The sequence below is a fragment of the Spinacia oleracea genome, chromosome 1 (genome assembly GCF_020520425.1).
Source record: "Spinacia oleracea cultivar Varoflay chromosome 1, BTI_SOV_V1, whole genome shotgun sequence".
Classification (NCBI taxonomy): domain Eukaryota; kingdom Viridiplantae; phylum Streptophyta; class Magnoliopsida; order Caryophyllales; family Amaranthaceae; genus Spinacia; species Spinacia oleracea.
In genome coordinates, this window is record NC_079487.1 from 132,930,706 (window position 1) to 132,952,668 (window position 21,963).

The 21,963-nt window shown below is 34.0% G+C and overlaps 2 protein-coding genes across 5 annotated transcripts; both read left to right on the forward strand.

Annotated features, from left to right (window-relative positions):
* The first annotated feature begins 7,469 nt into the window (after positions 1 to 7,469).
* Positions 7,470 to 12,845, forward strand: LOC110785609 (uncharacterized). Of its 4 annotated transcripts, XM_021990090.2 has the most exons (10): positions 7,470 to 7,758; positions 9,188 to 9,529; positions 9,713 to 9,746; positions 9,988 to 10,078; positions 10,148 to 10,182; positions 10,591 to 10,680; positions 11,261 to 11,323; positions 11,426 to 11,517; positions 11,616 to 11,663; positions 12,469 to 12,845. In XM_021990090.2, exons 2-10 carry the CDS (start codon positions 9,207 to 9,209, stop codon positions 12,584 to 12,586), a joined length of 894 nt encoding a protein of 297 aa, XP_021845782.1. In that variant the 5' UTR covers positions 7,470 to 7,758; positions 9,188 to 9,206; the 3' UTR covers positions 12,587 to 12,845. The 4 variants fall into 4 exon arrangements, with proteins under 4 accessions (XP_021845782.1, XP_021845779.1, XP_021845780.1 ...); XM_021990087.2 differs by having other exon boundaries at positions 7,472 to 7,758; positions 9,988 to 10,182; XM_021990088.2 differs by having other exon boundaries at positions 7,472 to 7,690; positions 9,988 to 10,182.
* Positions 12,846 to 15,885: 3,040 nt separating this feature from the next.
* On the forward strand, positions 15,886 to 20,616 carry LOC110785611 (ATP-citrate synthase alpha chain protein 1). The gene is made up of 13 exons (XM_021990091.2): positions 15,886 to 16,043; positions 16,224 to 16,341; positions 17,480 to 17,656; positions 17,776 to 17,937; positions 18,056 to 18,136; positions 18,292 to 18,343; positions 18,926 to 19,040; positions 19,127 to 19,208; positions 19,343 to 19,438; positions 19,534 to 19,635; positions 19,817 to 19,933; positions 20,023 to 20,139; positions 20,268 to 20,616. Exons 2-13 carry the CDS (start codon positions 16,243 to 16,245, stop codon positions 20,337 to 20,339), a joined length of 1,272 nt encoding a protein of 423 aa, XP_021845783.1. The 5' UTR covers positions 15,886 to 16,043; positions 16,224 to 16,242; the 3' UTR covers positions 20,340 to 20,616.
* Positions 20,617 to 21,963: the final 1,347 nt, after the last annotated feature.

Here is a 21,963-nt window from a genome sequence, read left to right on the forward strand (position 1 = left end):
TTAACACAGAAAGAGAGAGTATGTGTAAAAAGATGGATGAACATAATAAAATATGGATAAAGTGAGAGAGATGAGTAAAATTTAGATTTGTGTAAGAAAAAATAAATAAACTAAGAGAAATAGTGAAAAATCATAAATGTTGTGGAATAAGAGAGGTAAAATGATACATTTTCATGTCCAAAAATAGTATAAAATACAGTGTAAAGAATATTATAAAACAAACTAATACGAAAAGTGTAAAGATCATTTTGAAATGGAGGTACTACTTTATTATTTCGCAACAGGGATGTCAAAAGACCGAATACCACATCCATCCGTTTATCAATCCGCTTTATGGAGAATAATATCATGTTTGATATGGCGACTGATATCTTTCACTTTGTTAAAGATACTAGAATGTCATCTTTGACTACGTATATTTGTAAAGCAATCCACTTGCTTATAATTACTGTTCTTTGGTGCATAGTTGCATTTAATTTGATTATGTAAGAATAATTGCAGCCAAGTTGGTTTTATAAATATCAATGGAAGAGCATAACTATCATTAGACGAACCGTTAAACGTCACCAACACAAAAACTTTGGAACAAAAGTGCAAATTATCATGACTTAAGAATATAGGTTTCTGATTATTAATTGTTTCAACACTATATGTCTATATGCTCTAAGACTATTATATTAGCGTATCCTTCCCGATGGGACTTTTTAATGTAAGGTATGTTCAACCATCCTTAAAAAAACATAAGTATTCGTACGATAATTTATAGAGAATTTACTTTTGGTTACGGAGTATTAAGAAAGCATAATTTAGTCATCGATCAACCAATATTGCATATTTCTTTTGTTTAGATGTTAGGAATAGTACGAGATAACAATTTAGACAAAACACACACAATATAAATAGCGTGGTATACTCACGTCCCATCTTGTATTATTAATCAAAACCGTTATTAACAATATAATCAATCAACCTCACATGTGTTTCTCTCAAACTATATGCTCAAGCTCAGGATCTCAAGCATGTCAATCATAATGGTATATAAATCCCTATTTATATATCCCAACTTCCTAACCCTAGTCCTAGTATTAGGAAACGCAATATTACGTACTAGAATATTACAATTTAGAAAAAAAAACCAATATACTAACAAATCTATCCCTAAAATACAACTTGTAAAATAGGAATACAATAACGTAATATATCTCCTAAATAAATATCTAGTAATATACCATAACTGAAATTCATTGCCATGTTGGGTTTAATATTAACATTAGAAATAACTAGTATTGAAGCATGTGCGATGCACGAGTTTGTCAATTTTCATACATATTTGTCTTATTATATCTTCGTATATAAATAGGTGTTTTATAAATTATACCTATAATAGAAAGTTAAAATATGTCACTTTTCAAGTTGGAGTACGTATAAATGTGTTCTAGCTTAATATTTAAAATATTTATGCATAAATCATTACATATGCTTTGTATAAGTATAGACTCCATCTGTCTCAACAAAGTCATTACATATACTTTGTATAACTTGAAAAATTATTGGTTTAGTGCAAATAGAACTCTATTATATACTTAATAATAATTATCATAATTCAAATTTATGATAGGAAAAATTGCTTTTAATAATCCAACCTTTCGACCATTTTCTGTTAATAATCCAACCTATGGATTATTATCTAATAATCCAATCTTTATACTCTGTCATCTCTTATTGCACCAAATGACCGCTTACCTGCTAACAGGGTCACTTTCACAAAAAAATAAATTAAACTTTAATTGTTTTTATTTAACTACCTTAAAAAATACTCCTCTCTTCTCCCCCATATGAGCAATTTCACCACCTCTGACACCCATCAATAACCAACGAAAACCACCACCGTCGTCCGCATCAACAATCACTTGAGTTCTTTGAATTTTCGTCGTCCATGCCTGCACTTTCTTCCTCTCGTCGTTGCTGCTTCAACCATTGCAGTCCCTTCTCCTTTCTTTCTAACCACCACCCATGACTCTATCCCCACGCTGCCAGACACTTTGTCCATGGGTAATGATGAAAAAGATGTGATTTTTTTTGAAGTTTTTTGGTGGTCAATTGATTGCATGTTTTAGATGAATTTATGTACTTTAAAAAAAAATTAGTTTGCATCTGAGTTGTTGTGATTTTCTAATGATGAAAAAAGATGAGAACTTTTTGTTAAATATGATCGGAATCGGTAGTTTGATAAGATTTCACAATTATGACATTTCTAGGCATATTTTGGTTAAATTATTCATCAAAAAGTTTAATTTGTGAGTCTGGATCTGAATTATTTGGTCAGAGGTTCATGAATTTCCCAATGTCAAGAGGAATCACATTTGGGTTGAATCAAAAATTTCGATACGCAAAAAGAAAAAAAAACCCGCCCAGGAGCCAACGAGTTATGTGTTTCAGGCGCATGCGGCGGTGGGGTCAAGAACCGGCTGCGGCAAGTTGAGGCTTTGAAGTTGGTGGCGGTATTTTTACGGTAGCTGGATAGTTTCATGGTGTTAGGGAAAAGAGAGAAAAAGAAAAGAAAAGAGAAAAGAAAGGGAAAAACAAACAAAATTAATAAATTATAATGGACTAATGGCAGCATGCCACGTGGGCATATGACCTGCTTTACCGGATATTTTACCTGATGGGTGCAATAAAAGAAGATGGGGTATAAAAGTTAGTTTATTAAATAATAATCGATAGGTTGGATTATTAACGGAAAATCGTCGAAAGGTTGGATTATTTAAAGTAATTATTCCTTTATGATATGAATTGATCCAAATATCAACGGTTTAAGTAGGAAATACCAGCTTTAAAACCTATTATACATATATTATGTTAGTTTAAGTAGGACATACCAGTGTGTTATGCGTATGTTACGCGTTAAATTAATCGTATATTATGTTATTGTATAGAATGAAACCTATAAACTATCAATTTGACTATTCTATCTGTTTTTCTTCTTTGACTATTCTATCCAATTCCCACGTGAAAATTATAGCTAACGATTACAATTTTTTCTTTTTTAAAATAAAAACTTTAAGATAACTCCCTATCGTTATCTTGTTCAACCCCAACTATAGTGTTTTTTTAAAATTAAAATAATTTTAAAAATCTACCCCTCAAGTAACTCTTTTTTCCAATTCTATCTTATTTTTTAAAAAAAAGGGGATAATTATATTTTTTTACTTATAATCTTTTACTTAGTATGGAAATTTAAGCGATTGTTGTTAGGCTGCATTAGACGATTGTTATTAATGGTGGCTTATGCTTTGAAAGGCTTTGTGTTCAAGCCTAGAGTGAAGTTATCTTTTGAATTTTTGTCGGCTGATTGGTCTACTAATGACTTCAGCTATTTTGAGGTTAATCTAAAGCTTTGTAGCTTAGTAGAAATTATGGAAATCCACAACTTTTAATTAAATCCATAACATTGTTTTACAGGCAAAGATTGTGCCTTTCTGTTGAAAATTTGGGCAGAAAACAGATTTAAAGCGATACATAAAAAGTCAAGGGAATCAATTTTACAAGTTTAGTGTAAGTTGAAACTTCAGAGAATTCGTATGCTTGAAATTAGGCAAAACTAACATCCCAGGGTTGCAGCCGAATCAACCCCTTAATTCCTTTAGACACTATGTTACTCTAAACACAGCAGACAATTTGACAAGAAATCTTGTTTATAAATTAAGAATTCGCCTCGAAATTAATACAAATGGTAATACAACTTAATACACATCTTATAACAAGATTAATTACAACATTGGATACATCGCATATCTAAATAAAACAAAGATCAATCACATGAAAAACCAATTCGACAAACTACCCCCAAATATCAAAATCAACCCAAAAGATTTGAACGTTGGCAATAAATCAAAGAAAAGCATCTATACATTCATCTTTTGATTGATTAAACAATAAAAAGTTAATACCTTGGAAAAGTCTGGGAAAGGGGAAACCCATAGAAAATGATTGGGGGATGGGGGATCCTGGGAAGGAATTCCATTCCAAAACCCTCAAAAAATACAAAAATAGTTTTGCAAGCTAAAAGTGATAAGCTTATATGTATATATATACAAAAATGTACTCCATCCGTTTCTTTTTGTTCTTTACGTTTTCTTTTTTTGGATGTTTCAAAATGTTCTTTACATTTCCTTTTATATTATTACATAAATGCTTTAATATTCTATCAAAATATGTGTCAAATGATTATTTTAACCAATTAAATTCATTGGGTCATTTAATCTCTCACACTTTTCTATTGGGACATTAAATTTTTCTCATTTTCCCAATATTAAAATTTTGATAAGAGTGAAAACATTATAAATAAACGTAATTTTTCTTGTTTAAAAAAATAGAGGAATATCAATGCTCTAAAAGTGCTATAAAGAAGGATGACATTATGCTGGGTAAAAGGAAGAGAGGCCGATAAGTGATTTTTGTGAGATGGATGAGCCCTCGGTCTGGCTGGGTTCGCTTGAATACAGACGGAGCCTCAAAAGGTAATCCTAGAAAGGCTGGATGTGGTGGTATTATTAGAGGACATAAAGGGGAAACTCATGAAGTCACTAGTGGAAAAACAGTCATTTACATCGGTCATTTAAGTCCATCGGTGCGACGCAACTGGCCGCGGCGCAAATGAAAAAGTCATTTGCGTCGCACTTTTGGGCGACGCAAATAAGGGTCATTTGCGTCGCAGTTTAACTAAATCGCGACGCAAATGACCTTTTTTTTATCGGGTGATGATAAAGGTCGCAAGTTGCGACAATATTTAGTTGTCGCAATCTTACGTGTCGCAGTTTAATTGGTACATATAGGCGACACGTAGGCTGTGAGTCATAATAATATTTTTACTATCAATGCAATATTTTTACTATGAAAATATGTAAATAAGGTAGTCGATATAAATAAGGAAATAAATTAGAATATTAAGATTTTTCTAGCTTTTTTTGAAACATTTAAAGTAGGATATATAAATTAAATATTTTAGTTTTCAATTTAAATCATGACACATAAGCATGCCATGTCATCATTGTGACACGGCTTAAAGGTCGCATGTTGCGACCTTTATCATTTTTGTTTTTTATCATCCCGTAAAAGTCATTTGCGTCGCAGTTTAGTTAACCTGCGGCGTAAAAGTCATTGCACAATGTGGAGTTTTCTCCAGCACTAAAGCAGAAATGTTAGGCGTACTTCGGGGACTTGCAGTTGCTTGGAATGCCGGGCACAAGCAGGTTCAGCTCACTATCGACTCGAATATAGTGGTTCAGTTGCTTGTTGATACAGCTATCCCTAACTCCCCTTACTTTCACATAATCAGAAGGTGCAAGTCTATGATCAACAGAGAAGGTTAGGAAGTAACCGTACACCATAGTTACCATGAAGCGAACCGAGTTGCAGATTGACTTGCGAACTACGGTGTTGGTATGGAGCATAACTTCAAGTTCCTGATTTTGGAGGCGGTCCCTTTGGACCTTCTTGCTATTTTATTGGAGGACTTTGGTGGAATGGCTATAGCTCGGACTGTGCCGACATTAGCAACTTAGTGCTTTGCGTCTGTCTAGACTTAGTTGTTGTTTGTTCTGGCTAGTTTCCTTTTGTTCTTTTAATTTTTGTTTTTATTTTTTTCTAGTTGTATCTTTTATGTTTGTTTAGGGCTTGGTCCCTCTTTCTCACAAAAAAAATAAATACTTCCTCCGATTTTTAGTATTCACATATTATACATTGACAATTATTGGTGATTTATACGTAAGATAAAACATAATAATGTGAGATCTTATTACATTCGTCTTAATGTGTATTTTCAAAATATCGAAGTATCTTTTTATAATTTTTGCTTAAAGAGAATTAAAGATATTAATGATCAAAGTTGTGCATTGGAATGCGTGAAAGTGACAAGTGTTGCGAGTAAAAATGATCGGAGGAAATAATAATTAGCACCTCCCAATTATCTCTCACATATTATTATGAAAAATTCCACGTGGTTAATGGAGATTTTGTGACACACTAGAAGTCAAAACAAGTCGATCTTACAAAGTTACAATACGTGAATCTTTTAGATGCTCAGCTACTCTAATTGTGGTTTGTTTTGGTTTGTGGCATTGTTAAGAAGGATAAGAAAGAATTGTGTTTTTCATCTGTTTGTGGGCAAGAATTAAAGGATGGAGGAAGTAATATTTTATGAGTCCATCTACTATTTCCCTAAATTATATGTCAGTTAAGCGTGTTAGCTGTCAAAAAAAAGCGTGTTAGTTATTACAAAACGGAAAGAGTATATATAGAGTAATAAACAATTTAATCTATACTAATATATTAAAAGGCGTTGCGAAAAATGTTTATGTGCCACGTAGAACTCTCCTCTTTACGCCACGTCATTCACTCACCAAGGTTATGGGATGTTGTTGACAATTAAAAATCAATAAAATAAGGTTCGAACACAAGACCTCAAGTTTGGAGAATAACTCTCATTACCATCTTAACCAACCTCTAATTGTTGTTTATCAATGCACGTTAATTTATAAATACATGTTAACATGAAGTCTAAAACAACTAAATTTCTATGTTACCTCTTATTTCTTATGGACTATATTGGAATAAAAATAATAATTAAAATATTAGAAAAACCATGAATTAAACAATTAAAACATTAAGAAAATTACTTGGCATTATAGAGGTAATGTACATGTGTAGTTGATGAACTTAATGAATCTTTTCACTTTTATGGTCTACATGTATTTTAGTCAAATATTGAGTTGAAAACAGATTTCGAATTTTAATTATTCAAAGTAGCAACCGGGGCATCGCCCGGGATACACACTAGTTTAGTAATTTAATGGAAAATTTGCCAAATACAACCTAATAAAGTTCTCTATTTGCCAATTACAACCTCAAATTTCTAATTTTGCCAATTACAACCTTAAACTTATATCTCCATTTTAAATTACAACCCGAAATTATTTTCTGCCAAAAATCACCGAAAGATGATGTCATAATGTTATTAAAAAAAAACAATTACATAATTTTTATAAAAAAATTAAATCGATAAATAAGAATTAAAACCAAAAAAAAAAAATCAAAAAAAATATTTTTTATAGATATTATGTACTTCGGATTTTTTTTTTAATAACATTATGACATCATCTTCCGGTGATTTTTGCCGGAAAATGGTTTTGGGTTGTAATTTAAAATAGATGTACAAGTTTAAGGTTGTAATTGGCAAAATTTGAAATTTGAGGTTGTAATTGACAAATAGAGAACTTTATTAGGTTGTATTTGGCAAATTTGCCTAATTTAATAGAAGCAAATAATTTGCACCTCACAATCTCAAACTTCAATTGTCACAACCACAAGTAATAAATGATGAATTCCACGTGGTTAAAGGAGATTTTGTGACACACTGACTGACACTAGAAATCAAAATAAGTCGATCTTACGTGAAAAACCTTTTAGATGCTGCTGCCTGTATTCGACCCACTTCTTTTTGCCGTACTTTAATTTTCCTTTTTCTTTCTCTTTCTCTTTCTCTTTCTCTTTCCCTCTCTCTTCTTCCCGGAATATCAAAAAAAGCCTTTGCAAATGCAAAGGTAGTTTGCGCGTTTGTTGGGGGTGTGTTAGTTTTACTACCTACTCAGTCGCTGCCTCTTTTAACTAAACACCCCAATTCACTCATCTGGTAATTTCTCTCTCCTCCAAATCCTATAACCTCTTTACTATACTGGAAATTTAGCGTTTTCAGATCAGGTACTTCTTAATTTCTATTTTTTTTTTTTGTGATTTCTGGGTTGTTGATTTGTGGTTTAACATGAACTTTTATGATTTTGGGGAGAACCCCAGATTTTTTTCTTGTATATTTGTCTGTTGTATGGCTCAGAATTGGCAATGGTAGTGATGTTGATGTATGTAAATGGAATTTGTTGGTGTCTATTAAATTAATACTACTTGCGTTATTCTTTAACATTATTATATGGTTGTTGTTAGATGTCTATTTTAAAAATTAAAAACCTTAATAAGTGCGGATTATAAATGGTCAAGGGGGTGTATTGGAGAATGCGGGGGTGACCATAAAATAGGAAAGGAGATGTATAATTTTGGAATGATGTTATACTCGGTATGTCTTCTTCATTTCTAATCCTGGGTTGTTTTGGTTTGTGGAATTGTTTAGAAGGATAAGAAAGAATTGTGTTTTTCATCTGTTGTTCATCACTCAGTGAATGACTGTATGTTTGCTAATTCGCAACAGAATTCGAGGAGGGAATAAAATCAGGAAGGAAAAAAGATTTGAAGATCACTAATGATTGTAGTTATAGGAGTGAACAAAGGGGAAACTTCAAAAGTTTGATTACCTTTTCTTGCATTTGGTTGGATAGTGAATGATTCGGAGTTTAGGGGGAGGTACTCAATACTTAGATATGTAAATCCTGTCTATTTATTTGAGTATGAGGTTGATGAATCAGTTTTCCTTTGTGTGTTAGAAGTTTTCGATTTTTGAACACAGTTGAAGGAAAGTGGCATTATAACAGTCTCAAGTTTTCTAACAATTCTGACTATATTGACAAATACTTGTATAGTTGTATGAGATGGTATCATACTATCATGCCATGAGATGGAGAATGTCACCCCAGCTCTAGTAAAGGACACCCTTAACCGTGAACGTCACCCCTGTCTTACCGTACAATTGCTTTAAACAAGAAATCCTCCACAATATTAGCTTGAGATTTTATTACTGTCTCCGGTTCAACTTTCAAGTAATTTGTCGTTTTTAAAACCCAGTGCATTATGTAACTTTAGTATCCTAATGCAAATGTGCGTTACTAGTCACTTTGGATTACAATTGTAGTATTGGCAACTATCAAGTCCTGATTATTTGTTTATTAATGACATGTATTTCGAGACTAGGATTGTATTTTTTGGTTTTACTCTCTGCTTACTATAATTTAACACTTGAACCTATGCCGCATGCTCGTTACAGTAAGTCTGCTGGTTTAGTGGTATGTTCTCTGCAGGAACTTTACTTCATGTTCCAACACAGAAATTTGTATATATTACTACATTAGTATGTACTTTGAATAATTATTTTAGGGAAGGTTGTTTTGCTGGTTAGGATGAAATGTGAACATTATTGTTCCGTCTTATAAAAAAAAATGAAAAGTTGTTTTTCATTCTCATGCAGGCTTGCTGGTAAGAAAACCATGGCTACTGATACAACAGTCCTTAGTTATTGGTTGAATTGGAGGTTTCTTCTTTGTGCGATATATATCTTGGGTGTCATGGTGTTTGGTTGTTTTGTTATATGGAAATATGAAGGCAAAAAGAAATTGGACAACGAGAGGAGAGAACGCGGTATTATACCAGTTGGAGTTTTATACAAGGATGAAGTTTGGAAAACATGCCTGAAAAGCATTCACCCTTCCTTTCTGCTTGCTTTTAGGATATTAGCGTTTGTTCTGATGTTGGGAATTATCATTGGTAATACTATCCATGATGGACCTGGCATCTTTTTCTTCTACACTCAGTAAGTTCTAAGAATTTGTAAGTTTATCATTCTTCTAGCATTCAAAATGAACTAGCTTGGCAATATCTCATTTCCTTGAGAGTGGTTCAAAACTGCAACCAACTTGCTAATATAGTGGAGAAATGAATCATGTACCGTCTGCTGATTGCTCTTTTGATTTTTTATCCTCCTGGTGGTGAATAGGTGGACTTTTACGCTGACCACCACATACTTCGGGGTATGTTCTTCTACTCTAGCAACCACTAATAGCTTTTTCTCCCTGTTAGCAAAGAGAAATCTGGATAAAACATTTCTTATAAACTCTTAAGTTGGAATAATTTACTGCAAATCTATTTCTTCTTCTTTGTTATTTTAATTTTTTAATGTAATTAGCTAAGTGTCTACGCCTTGTCTTTCATTGTAGATTGATCTTCTACAAATGTTTACATATTCTGTGTTGGTTGTTGTTGGCCTTATAGCTTGCATCTGCACTTTCTCTTTATGGATGCTGGCATGCTGGTGGTGGTGTTGATGCAGAGCAAGGATCTTATGTTGCTCCAAAGCTCGAAGGTAGTGCGAACACACCTTTTTTAAAAAGCTTGAATAATCGAGAAGAAGTTTATGTTCACAACATTGCAGGTCGTATGGGTTATCTTCTCCAAATCATGTACCAGGTTAGTCTGTTGCCAATTCACCATCTTGCTGCTTTCTCTCTAGGTGCAATGGCTTCTTACCAAAGAATATAATTTTATTTTCGTATTTCTCTTACAGAAAATTTCTTCTCAACCAAGAATATTGTATCCTAATTTCTCTGCTATTATGCACTATTTAGAAGTAAGATTGCAGACATCCGCATCTTCCCGAAACATGCTTAAAGTCTGGATGGTGGTTGTTTACTGAGTCAATTGTCACATTATACAATAGCCTCTTTTAATATTAGGTTTACATTATGACCTGGTGTATGATGCTCTCTGGGTGAAAAGTATATGTACCTGCTTGTTTTCAGTTTTGTGCTTCCTGAATAAGTTGCAAGGTAAGGAGGTTGTTTCTAACTTTCTTGTTCTTCTATACAATATAAACAGGTAACTGCAGGTGCTGTGCTGCTTACAGATGTTGTATTTTGGCTCGTAATTTACCCATTTCTAACTTCCAAGTATTATAGACTTGCTTTTGTAAGTGCAAAACTTATCAACTCTTCTACTGTAGCTTATTTCATCAGTTTCTGTATCTGCAGCTCTGCATGCTTAGTAACATGTACTTGTGTACCAATTGTTGTATATTGGCATAGAAATCGCATACTGGCACACATGCGTGCCTTAGAAATTATATACAAGTCCAACACTTTTTTAGAGTTGACCAATGTAGATAATAAGTCTAGGGGTCAGCAGACTATATGATCATCTTTCTCCAATTTGAAGTAGCTAGTGAAATACTGCAAAGTAAATTGATTGTTAACGGCAACCCAATAGCTAGTTATGTTGAATTATTTGAAAGAACTATGGAATTTATCCTGCTCAAACTATATTATTGGATATTTGAACCTAAAAGAGGCCAGTTTGCGAAAATGAGAACAAAGTGAGTGAAGTGTTGGAAATAAAATAGGCGTGTTCTTTGAACAGAATTTCAAGACCAATTATCTGATACAATTGTGCACCATGCTTAGATTTTTAATCAAATGCAAAATTACTGAAGACGGATTGATTTCATGAATCTATTCTTAGTTCTCTGATTCCCTGTCTTAATTATATGCAGTTTGATGTTAGCATGCATTCTGTCAACATTCTGATTCTTGGGGACACAATCTTAAATTGCATGGTAAGAATTTAGGAGTATCTTGTTATTGAGCACTTGGTTATTTCTTGGGATATACTAGTCATGTATGATTGGGTTACCTTTTTTTTTTCTTTAATCTTACAGAGATTTCCCGTCTTCCGGATTTCATATTTTATATTGTGGACTGGAGTATTTGTAATATGCCAATGGATAATCCATGCTTGTGTTTCCCTAAGGTAAGTTGTAACCTTTATTTGATGTTCTTTAGAATTTATGCAATATACTAAGGTTTTTATCAGTTTTCCTCCCTAAACGGTTTCTTCATTTGATGCAGTTGGCCGTACCCATTCATGGACTTGTCACCTCCGACTGCTCCGTTATGGTAATTATTCCATCTTTACTAATAATACCCTCTGAAGATCTCACTGATCCGTAAGAATTTAGGCTAATTTGCTCGTGCAGAGATAAGTGAATGCATTTCCCTTATCTGACGACTATCACTTGTATGTAAAGCTTTGATCATACAAGTAAAATGCTTGCAAACATACTGTTTTTGAGTCCTCCGTATTTGCAAGTTGTTATCACTTTGTTGATGGTTGAAAGAACTAGTCAACTAGTAGTGGAAGATCAGCAGCTCAGCATCTGAAGTCTGCATTTTATCCCACTACTCACAAGTTTAAGATTTGCTCGTATGAATGCAATTTTTCCTTTCGTTGGTTTTGTTTGGTTAAATTAATTTTGTTTGAGTCTGAACAAATGTTGAGTGTTTTGAGTATTCACTAAGGCTCTGTTTGGTTTGGTGTAAAACGTTTTAAGTGCAAAATGATTTTCCATGGAAAACATTTTCTAAGGGAAAATACAATTCCAAACTAGTTTTCCTTTGTTTGGTTCCTTAAAATAAAATGGAGAAGATGGTAAAGATTGAGGGGAAGAAGGGAGAGGGAGGTAAAGAGGAAAGGTGGAAAAGTGGTTTCCCTCCCTTTCAAATGGAAAAGGTTTTTCCACCTTTAAGGGATTTATGGAAAATTGTTTTCCATTTCTTGCCAAATCAAACAACGTAAAATGATTGAAAATGGGTTTCCATGAAAACGTTTTACACCTCCAAACAGAGCCTAAATGGCATTGGTTGACGTCGTCTTCATCATTCTTTTGGGGCAGAGCTGATAAATAGTGTTCTTCTGGTGCAGGTATGCGGCAGTGGGCGTGATGCACATCCCATGCTTTGGTGCCTTTGCTCTGATAGTCAAATTAAAGCACCTATGGCTTTCAAGATCGTTTTCAGAATCCTATCAGGGTTTAAGGTGAAAAGAACTCGCTCTCTCAAGAAAATATATATACCGCCTTTACTTTTAGAGAACCGATTACACATTTTTCCTCAAATCAGCCTGTGAGCGTGAGATGGATAGTATCGGAATTTGATTTCTCCATCCTCCACAGGTTATATCATTCATGATAGTGTCATTGATTTATTTTTACTCTCCCTGTAAAGCCAAGTATATTTCGAAACTGGTCATATACTCATATGTATCAGTCCATAATTTTAATGAAGTATCACAGTTCACAATTATGAATGCATCAAGTAGTTTTAATTCCTCTTTTCTGGGCACTTCAGAAGCGCCACTCCTTGGGTCGCGACAGGAGCTTTGTCGAGGTGTTTGATAAGTGAAAGGCGGTATTAGTATTTTCTAGTGTCCAGAAACTGACTTCCAGCAACTGCTGGTTGTTGTAAAAAACTGCAAGTCTAACATGAGATGTATTACTGGTATTAGTATATGGCTGCTGATGAATGACCCAAAAAGTCATAAAATTGACAAGGTAAAATTTAATTTTAGTCATTTTACATATTATTAAAACTTTGTAACTATATTGACAATCACTATGCTTCTAGATTACTGGGACTTGGAGTTCATATATTCTTGTTTACAAGTGGTGCAGTAAAAATTAACTCCAAATGCTTAAAAGTTGTCATTATATAGGTAAAAGTTATCTATTTTTTTAGTGATAATTTTTTCATTTTAATAGAAATATTATTCAAAATTACTAATAATGTATATAATTATTCATTTAATCCTTTAAAATGTTTATCTAACAATTTTTTTAATATTGTACTACGTAAAAGTTAATCAAAACCTATTAAAAATTAGGTAAAAGTTATCTTAGTATACAATAAATTTATTATACATCTTGTAAAGTTGGCCTTTTGCTTGAAGTTTTATAATCTTGGCATAATTTCTAACCAGTTCTCCTTGTCTTTTCTTTAAAATTTTCTACAAATTTTGGCATATTTAGTTTTACCATAAATTTTGTTTGAAAGTAGAGTGATATTATGAATTGCACCGAGTGTAGGATGAAAATTATAATTCTAGTAGAAACCTAGAAGAATGGTAACACGTGTACTGAATGACATTTATACAAACCTGAAAAGATGATCTTCATAGACCATGTTTGGTTAGAGCCATATTTATATTTATAAGCTCTATTATATTCGTCAATCATTGATCACTCGGCTATTTCATTGTCTCTTCAACGTATGATGACAACACAATTATGTAAAACTAGTTGTATATACACTAACATTATCTTAAACAAATTCTAATGATTATGCTAAATGCCAAAAGAAATTACGTATTACTCACTATTTACTAGTAGAAAAACTAGTGTTTCACTGTTTAGAGAGGAGATCTTGTGCACGGGGAAGGTTTGCAATTTGCTCTAGGATGGAATTCTCACACGTTTTCCACGAGGGAGGTCCTTTTTGTTTTTGTTTTTGTTTTTGTTTTAGTTTTGGGTACCATGCGAGCCACGAGTGACTCCATTCATATTTTGGAGGTGTGTGTCAAACCACGTCATACTATGATTTATATTTATTATAGTTCAACATTCTTGGGTAATTTTGTACGACAAATAAATAATGATTAGATGTCCTAATGTTGCTTTAGTTTTTCTAATCTCGATTGTTTTGCGTATGGCAAAATTTAGTATATTTACATACCAAGTAGTTTGAATATTAAGGAACAATCTTATTCATTAATTTAGTTGACCATTGTAACAATGTATAGAGATTGAGGTGGTGGGGTAGTGGTATTATTTCCTACCTCATATCCCTCTAATCTGGAGATCAAATCTCATGAAATTCATTTGAGATTTTTTTTTTGTATTTCCTCCCTCAGATGGGTCCCTTCATCTCTAAAGAAAAGTAATTGTGAAATAAAAATGAAAGTTTTTTTTTTTTTTGAGGGAAAAAAAAAAAAAAAAAAAAAAAAAATTGAAAGTTATTAACATTATACTTCCCTTTTAATAGATTATCACTTAGCATTTTACCATAATTGTTGATGCAAGATGCAAACATATACATAGTGTCTTAGATTACGCGATCTTCGAGAACATTATCATCTTTTTAAGATCGAAGACCTTGATAATACTCGTGTCACAATCTTTATTATTCTATTTTTTTATTACTTTTACTCAATTAATTTAGTTATAATCACAACTGAATATTACTCGTACATTAACGAGCTAAGGTAATTAAATAAAATACTTACTCCCATTAGTGGCAGTATGACATTGAAAATTTTAGAATTTTAGCATACTCATTAGGAACGAGGATATGTATACAATAAGTTTTAGTTTCGAAAATTCAACGTTGGCATTTGTAATTAATAATGTACGGAGTAATTGTTATAATCCCATTTGCGTAATTTAACAGCAATGCAATCACGAAATCTGACCAATACATGAGAAAAGATTTGAGATGAAAACTTGACTGATGTGGCGTATCTGTAACGTTAAGTTGGTCAGCGATCAACTAAACTCAACATTTCTTTAATTACTTCCAATTAAAAAAAAAGTTTAATAAAATCTTACGTGACTCTCTAGTCTCTATACCATCACCAGCCGTCAGATCTCTGAAATCAACGGCCAATTTTGCATCTAATTGCCCTGTTGGGCTGTTGGTCATATTGTTGGTGGAATGGTGGTAGTTACAAACTTACAAAGCACATAGATCTTCCCGCGAATTTCCAATTTTCTATATTTCTATTCAACTCAATAAATACTTCTTCCAATGCTTATTTGCCAATACATATTTTTATCCACTAATATCTATTACTGGTAAAATTATGAAAATTTGACATTTTGTAAAATATTTGTTGAGACGAATCAAACAAACTTCAAATAACTATGTTTTTATTTATATATCATGGACATAAATTAGTAAATTTCCTCAAATTCTAAATAGTTGCAAGATTCTAAACATGAAAAACATTAACAAACAAAGGGAGTATCCTAAAAACAAAATATTGTTATTGAAAGATACGATACTCCGAAATAAGGTAAGATCAAAGATTCTACCTGAACTGAATCCCTCTAGATTTAACCCGACCCCATTTACTGAATAGTGATATCGATGGTTATGAAATATATAGACGATCTAACTAAATTAGTACGGACCACCTATTTAAAAAGTTCAAAAAAAAAAAAAATTAATTTAAAAATACATAACAAATTCGTGTGCCGGCAATTTAGTTAACGTTTAATTTGCTAGATTTTTCTACTTTTAATTCCTTGTAGGTAGCCTCTATTTATATTATTTTCCCATAAAGAAAGTAAAAAATAATAATTTCCCTCAAAGTCGACAAGACACCGTATTATTTTCGCAGCTATAAATAAGCTTCAGTTCTTCAGCCATTGTCTGATACTTCCCATCTTCTACCAGATTAGGCAGATTCACATTCTTGCTCTCCTTCATCTACCTGATTCTACGGTAATAATTTACTCCTGTAATTTCGATTTTCATTTTTCAATTGACATTATGGAATTTGTGTTTAAACGTTTAATTTGAATTGAATTGATTTGATTTGATCTATTGTTGCTTCGATTTGATTTTCGTCGTTTCAAACTTAGGGTTTTAAATTTTTGTTTGTTTGATTTTGGGCGAAATTAGGTTTAACGAAGGGGGGAAAATGGCAAGGAAGAAGATCAGAGAGTACGATTCAAAGAGGTTATTGAAGGAGCATTTTAAGAGAATTTCTGGTTCTGAACTCCCCATTAGATCAGCTCAAGTAAGCCTTTTTTTTCTGGATTGCATTTATTTGATCATATATCATACAAATCAAATCTGTTGTTGAACTACATTGCTATTATATTGAACTACATTGTAATGAAATTGAATTGTCGAACTACCTAATTTTCGTTTTCGTTTTCCGGATGCATGTGATTTGATCATATATTGTACAAATATAATGTGTTGTTGAACTACATTGTTATGATATTGAACTATATTTTCCTGAGTTAGGATTGTTGAACTACCTATTTTTTTGGTTTCGATGAGAAATTTAATAGTGATAAGGTGTTGGGCTGGGTCTCTGGCCGAATGATTTAGCTAGACACTAGTGATTTTCTTTTTGTTCATTTGATCATATGACTTCAGGATCTCGGTTGGTTTATCCATGACTGCAATGCATTGATTATCCTAGAAGAGGGATAATGATATGGATTTTTGGGGGGCATGGGGGTACAAATATGTTTTGCGATTGATTAGGGAAAACCCCAGGTGATCCTTTTTACATGTCCATATTTTTGGTTTTTTAGAGTAGTGGAAGGCTGGTTTGCGTACTATAGCTACATTAAGGTTTGAGGAAGAAGTTTAGGGTAATATTTTTTGATGTGTATTTGACTTTGTGGTAGATGTAATGAATAGAAAACATAAGTCTTCAATCAACAATTTTATTCCGGTGCACTTAATGAGATACCTGCCTTCTTAAATTAGATAGCAAATGGCGGTTCGACTATGTAAACCTTCAATATCCGGTGTTAACTTCATAAATCCACCATTTACCAGTAGAACTGTTGAACTCTACCTTCGACTTTGCCCTTAAACCTACATGTTTTAGAGCACAATGTAAGAGTTTTTTTTTGGGTCAGATTCTATTCCCTTTTCTTGCTGGAAATGACTTTGATTTGTTGCCTTCAATGTTTTCTACTTTGATTTGTTTCTTTTCCTCTGGATATGCAAATAATTTGATCTTTCTGTACATTTCATCAACTAAGAATATTTACCGTATGTTGGATTTATTTCTTGTTGTACAACCTGATTCGTGATACTTAATCTTCAATTTGGCATGCGTTTCTTTAAGCCACTGATGCTATTGTTTTTTCTTCTTGAATATTAAGTGAGTTGTCTTTCCTTCAATTAACCAGATTACAGAGTCAACCGATCTGAATGAACTTGTTGTAAATGAGCCGTGGCTCTCATCTGAAAAGTTGGTTGTGAAGCCCGACATGTTGTTTGGGAAGCGTGGCAAGAGTGGTCTAGTTGCCCTGAATTTGGACTTTGCCCAGGTTACTGCTTTTGTAAAAGAGCGTCTTGGCAAAGAGGTACATTGAATTGATCCTCACAGTATTGATTGCTACTTTTGTAAGCAAAAGTTGCTTAATTGTTAGTAGTTACTGATTGTTCAAACTATAAATCGTGTTGGTTTACGCTACAATAACAGGTGGAGATGGGTGGATGTAAAGGACCTATTACAACTTTCATTGTGGAGCCTTTCATTCCACACAATGAAGAGTTCTATCTCAACATTGTCTCAGAAAGACTGGGAAACAGTATAAGCTTCTCAGAGTGTGGTGGAATTGAGATAGAAGAGAACTGGGATAAGGTACTTCTGACCCTTAGAACTGGAATTAACCCAGATGCCCAATTCATATTGTATCGTTGAATTATCCTTACTACGCACATTTATCAGCCAGTCATTAGATTGTTTCTTCTCTGTCCAGGTCAAAACAATATATGTTCCCACTGGAGTTTCTTTTACTTCTGAAGTCTGTGCTCCTCTGGTCGCTACTTTACCTTTGGAGGTACTCCCATTTCCTAGTTGGGCACTTATATAATTGTATTGTTTGTGTTTTACTGCCGAGTGAAGTTCACTTTTTCAAGGGAAATCATATGTTGATGCTATTACCTTCTTGTGTAACTTATATTTGTATCACTGACGATTCTTCTCCATTTTTAGGTCAAAGGTGTTATCGAAGAGTTCATCAAAGTCATCTTCGCTCTGTTTTTAGGTATCTGGACTTATTCTTTCACAGTAGCTTTAATCTCAAACAACCACACTGATGTCAGAAACTAAGATGTTCGTTAGAGGTTTGAGGGAAAACAATGAGTGACAATCCTGTTACCGTAGAGTTAAGTCCAGATTACAAAAACTGTGAAAAGCACGAAATGAATTTTAAAAAATAGGGCAGTGAAGTGTGAAATTCACTAACATAATAGGTGACAATCCTCTTACTCCAGGTGTTCAAATGCATGAGAACTTTTGTTACATAAAAATAGAGGTCTACCTTTCCCCTCCCTCCCTCCCTTTCTTCCCCGTCCCCTTCCTCCTCTTTCTTCCCCGTCCCCTTCCTCCTCTTTCTTCCCCGTCCCCTTCCTCCTCTTTCTCTCCCGTTCCTTTTCGTACTATCTTGCTATCCAAACAAAGTGTAAGTTAGTTCAATCTAAGTTAATATACTAAGATACTAATTGGATTCAACTTAAATTGCAGATCTTTACTTCACCCCTTTCTTTTTATTAAGCATTTTACTGATTCCCTTGATATAAAGTATAAGCAGTTGAGGCCTAATAGTAAGTTAATGTCATAATTGCAGATCTGGACTTCACTTTCCTAGAAATGAATCCTTTCGCATTAGTCAACGGGAACCCCTATCCTTTGGACATGAGAGGCGAGCTAGATGATACTGCTACCTTCAAGAATTTCAAGAAGTATGCTCTTTATTACCCCCGATATCTGCTTAGCTTTTCATAGCCTCCTTATAACAGCACTTACCTAATCTGTGACGCTTCTGCAGGTGGGGTAATATCGAGTTCCCATTGCCATTTGGAAGAATTATGAGCCCAACAGAGAGTTTTGTTCATGGTCTGGATGAGAAGGTATAAAATAGCGGCCTTTCTTGGACGAGGTTCCTTGTCAATTTCCTACAGCAAGCTTTATCGTGCATCTATATTATGAAAAATTATTGTTGTACATAATCATCTTATTGTATTATGTGTTCCTTGTTATGCAGACTAGCGCTTCATTGAAATTCACAGTTTTGAACCCTAAGGGAAGGATTTGGACCATGGTGGCTGGAGGAGGAGCCAGTGTTATCTATGCAGATACTGTATGGTGAACTTAGACATCAAAATGAAACATTTTGATTCTTTGTATTATTTAGTTAAAGTTGTGTTTATCGCTTGAATATTTTCCTTGCTTTAGGTTGGGGATCTTGGTTATGCATCTGAGCTTGGGAACTATGCTGAATATAGTGGTGCTCCCAATGAAGATGAGGTCTTACAGTATGCCAGAGTTGTGATTGATGTAAGCCCATTTCTCTGTTTAGCTCTTTCGTTGAGCTCTTCATATACTTAAGATTTCCCACATAAGCATGAAAGATGTCTTCATGTCATAATCCAACAGTCATCACCTTTGTGAATCTGTTCATAATTAATGTCGTTTACCCTAATCCTGCATCTTACTTATTGTTTTAAAAACTGTGCAGTGTGCAACTGCAGACCCTGATGGTCGCAAGAGAGCCCTTGTGGTTGGAGGAGGTATTGCCAATTTTACTGATGTTGCTGCTACTTTCAATGGAATAATCAGAGCTCTGAAGGAGAAGGTAAACTTGCTTAACCACTGCTTTTGTTTCGTGTTTTCAATCTGCACACTTACTGAGACGTATATCTCCTGATCTTTTTGCTTAAATAGGAATCAAAGCTTAAAGCCGCAAGAATGCACATTTATGTGAGGAGAGGAGGTCCAAATTACCAGAAGGGTTTAGCTAAAATGCGATTGCTTGGAGAAGAGATTGGAATCCCTATTGAGGTACATATATCGGTTATATCCTGTTTGCTTGCTGAGTTTATCTGAAATTTTCTGGCAAAAGATAAAAATCAGGGTCATAGTCCATAAAAATCAAGTGCTGAAGATTGCTTACTTTGCTTTGTACGCAGGTATACGGGCCTGAGGCAACCATGACGGGAATATGCAAGCAGGCCATCGATTGTATCAGTGTAGCTGCTTGATTGTGTCGCAGAGCAGATTCAAATTCGATTCAGCCATTGCTCCTACAGTGCTAGTTAATTCCTAGCTGATGTAGATTTAGCACAAATTTGATTATTTTGTAGATTTGTTTTTTTTGTGTTTTGGAGCACATGTATTATGTTAACGTGAAAGATTGAAGATCCTTTATTGTCAGAGACACGAATAAACGAGATACTCGTATATTGCCTTGAAGAAATGTCTTATACGGAGTACATTTCAGGTTGATAATGAAGGGTGCTCCGTAAGTAGTTCGTAACACTTGAACTTATCATGGCATTTCGACGTTGACATTTGTGCGCCTAAACCACGTAGTACGCAGAGCTTTGTAAACTCTTTCTCCCATTAGGTTTTGGAACGAATCTTAGAAAAAAACAGAAAAGCAAAATAATTGTACGAGTAGATTATGGCTTGATTGATGCGCTGAGACTATGTCAATTAAGTCTCCAAAACTCCAACTAAATTTGGTACTCCGTGATATTTTTTTATTTTACCTTTTAGAAGAAGGGACCCTAACTGAACCAGCACCCAACACAGGTTAACCAGCCCAGCTCCGCAGATCATTGCTTGAGCCACTCCCAAGCATTAGGCAATTGATGGGGCTCGAACTTGTGACCTCCAAATCACAAGGTTAATTCCCCACCAATTCCACCAACTTATGTTGGTTTGCTTCGCATGATATTACGGAGTAATTAGTAGTTGATGAATTAAATTAGGCTAGATTGCAAGTCGCTAAGGCTTTGATCATACTCATCAGTTGTACAACTTGTGATTTTTTTTTTTTTTTGACAAGTGCTAACTAAACAAAATTACGGAAAATTAGAAAAGAAAATTAAATGTCGAGATGCTCCAGTTGCGAGATCATGAGCTTGTTCCACCCGCTGTCGCTCCACTTTGAGAACGCTGCACCAAGAGAAAGCCTTGCCTAGGCTCTTGATATCTTCTAAGGTCCAGCGACTCTGCATGTCTTGTGTGTCTTCCTTCACAAGCATTCGCACCAGCTGCTGGGAGTCTGTAAGAATTGTAACCCTTTCCATACTAGCCTGTCGAGCCCATTTCATACCATAGAGGCACGCCAATGCCTCAGCATGTAAAGGAGTTTTCGTTGTCCCTGAGGAGGCACCACCCATTATTAAATTACCAGCCCTTAAGCTATTCTCCCAAACCCAACCCATACTTACATTGTGGTTATTCTTATGCGAAGAACCATCCACTTGAATCCTCGTTGTCGAACCCTCAATAGCAGTAGGGGTAAAAACAATTCTAAAAAGTAAAAAAACCCCAAAGAAATGAGTGGCTCATCTTCTGGAGGGTGAAGAAATTGCAGAGAGGTACCGAAATTAGTAATAAATACTTGTGATGTTGTTGTGGCAACTAAATATGTGGGTTGTGACAACAATTTTTCCTATATTTACCTGGTGTGTAGTTACCAACTTACCATGTCTAGAGAAGTTGCTTTTGTTGAAGTTTGCTGCAAGTTTTGATAATAGACAAGATGTGATACTTTTGCATTTTTAAGGCTTACCTACTAAGATGTTTAGAGTTATTTAGTTTTTCAAAATGAGGTTATTTGTTATAGGATATTTTTGATATTTATATACTCACCTT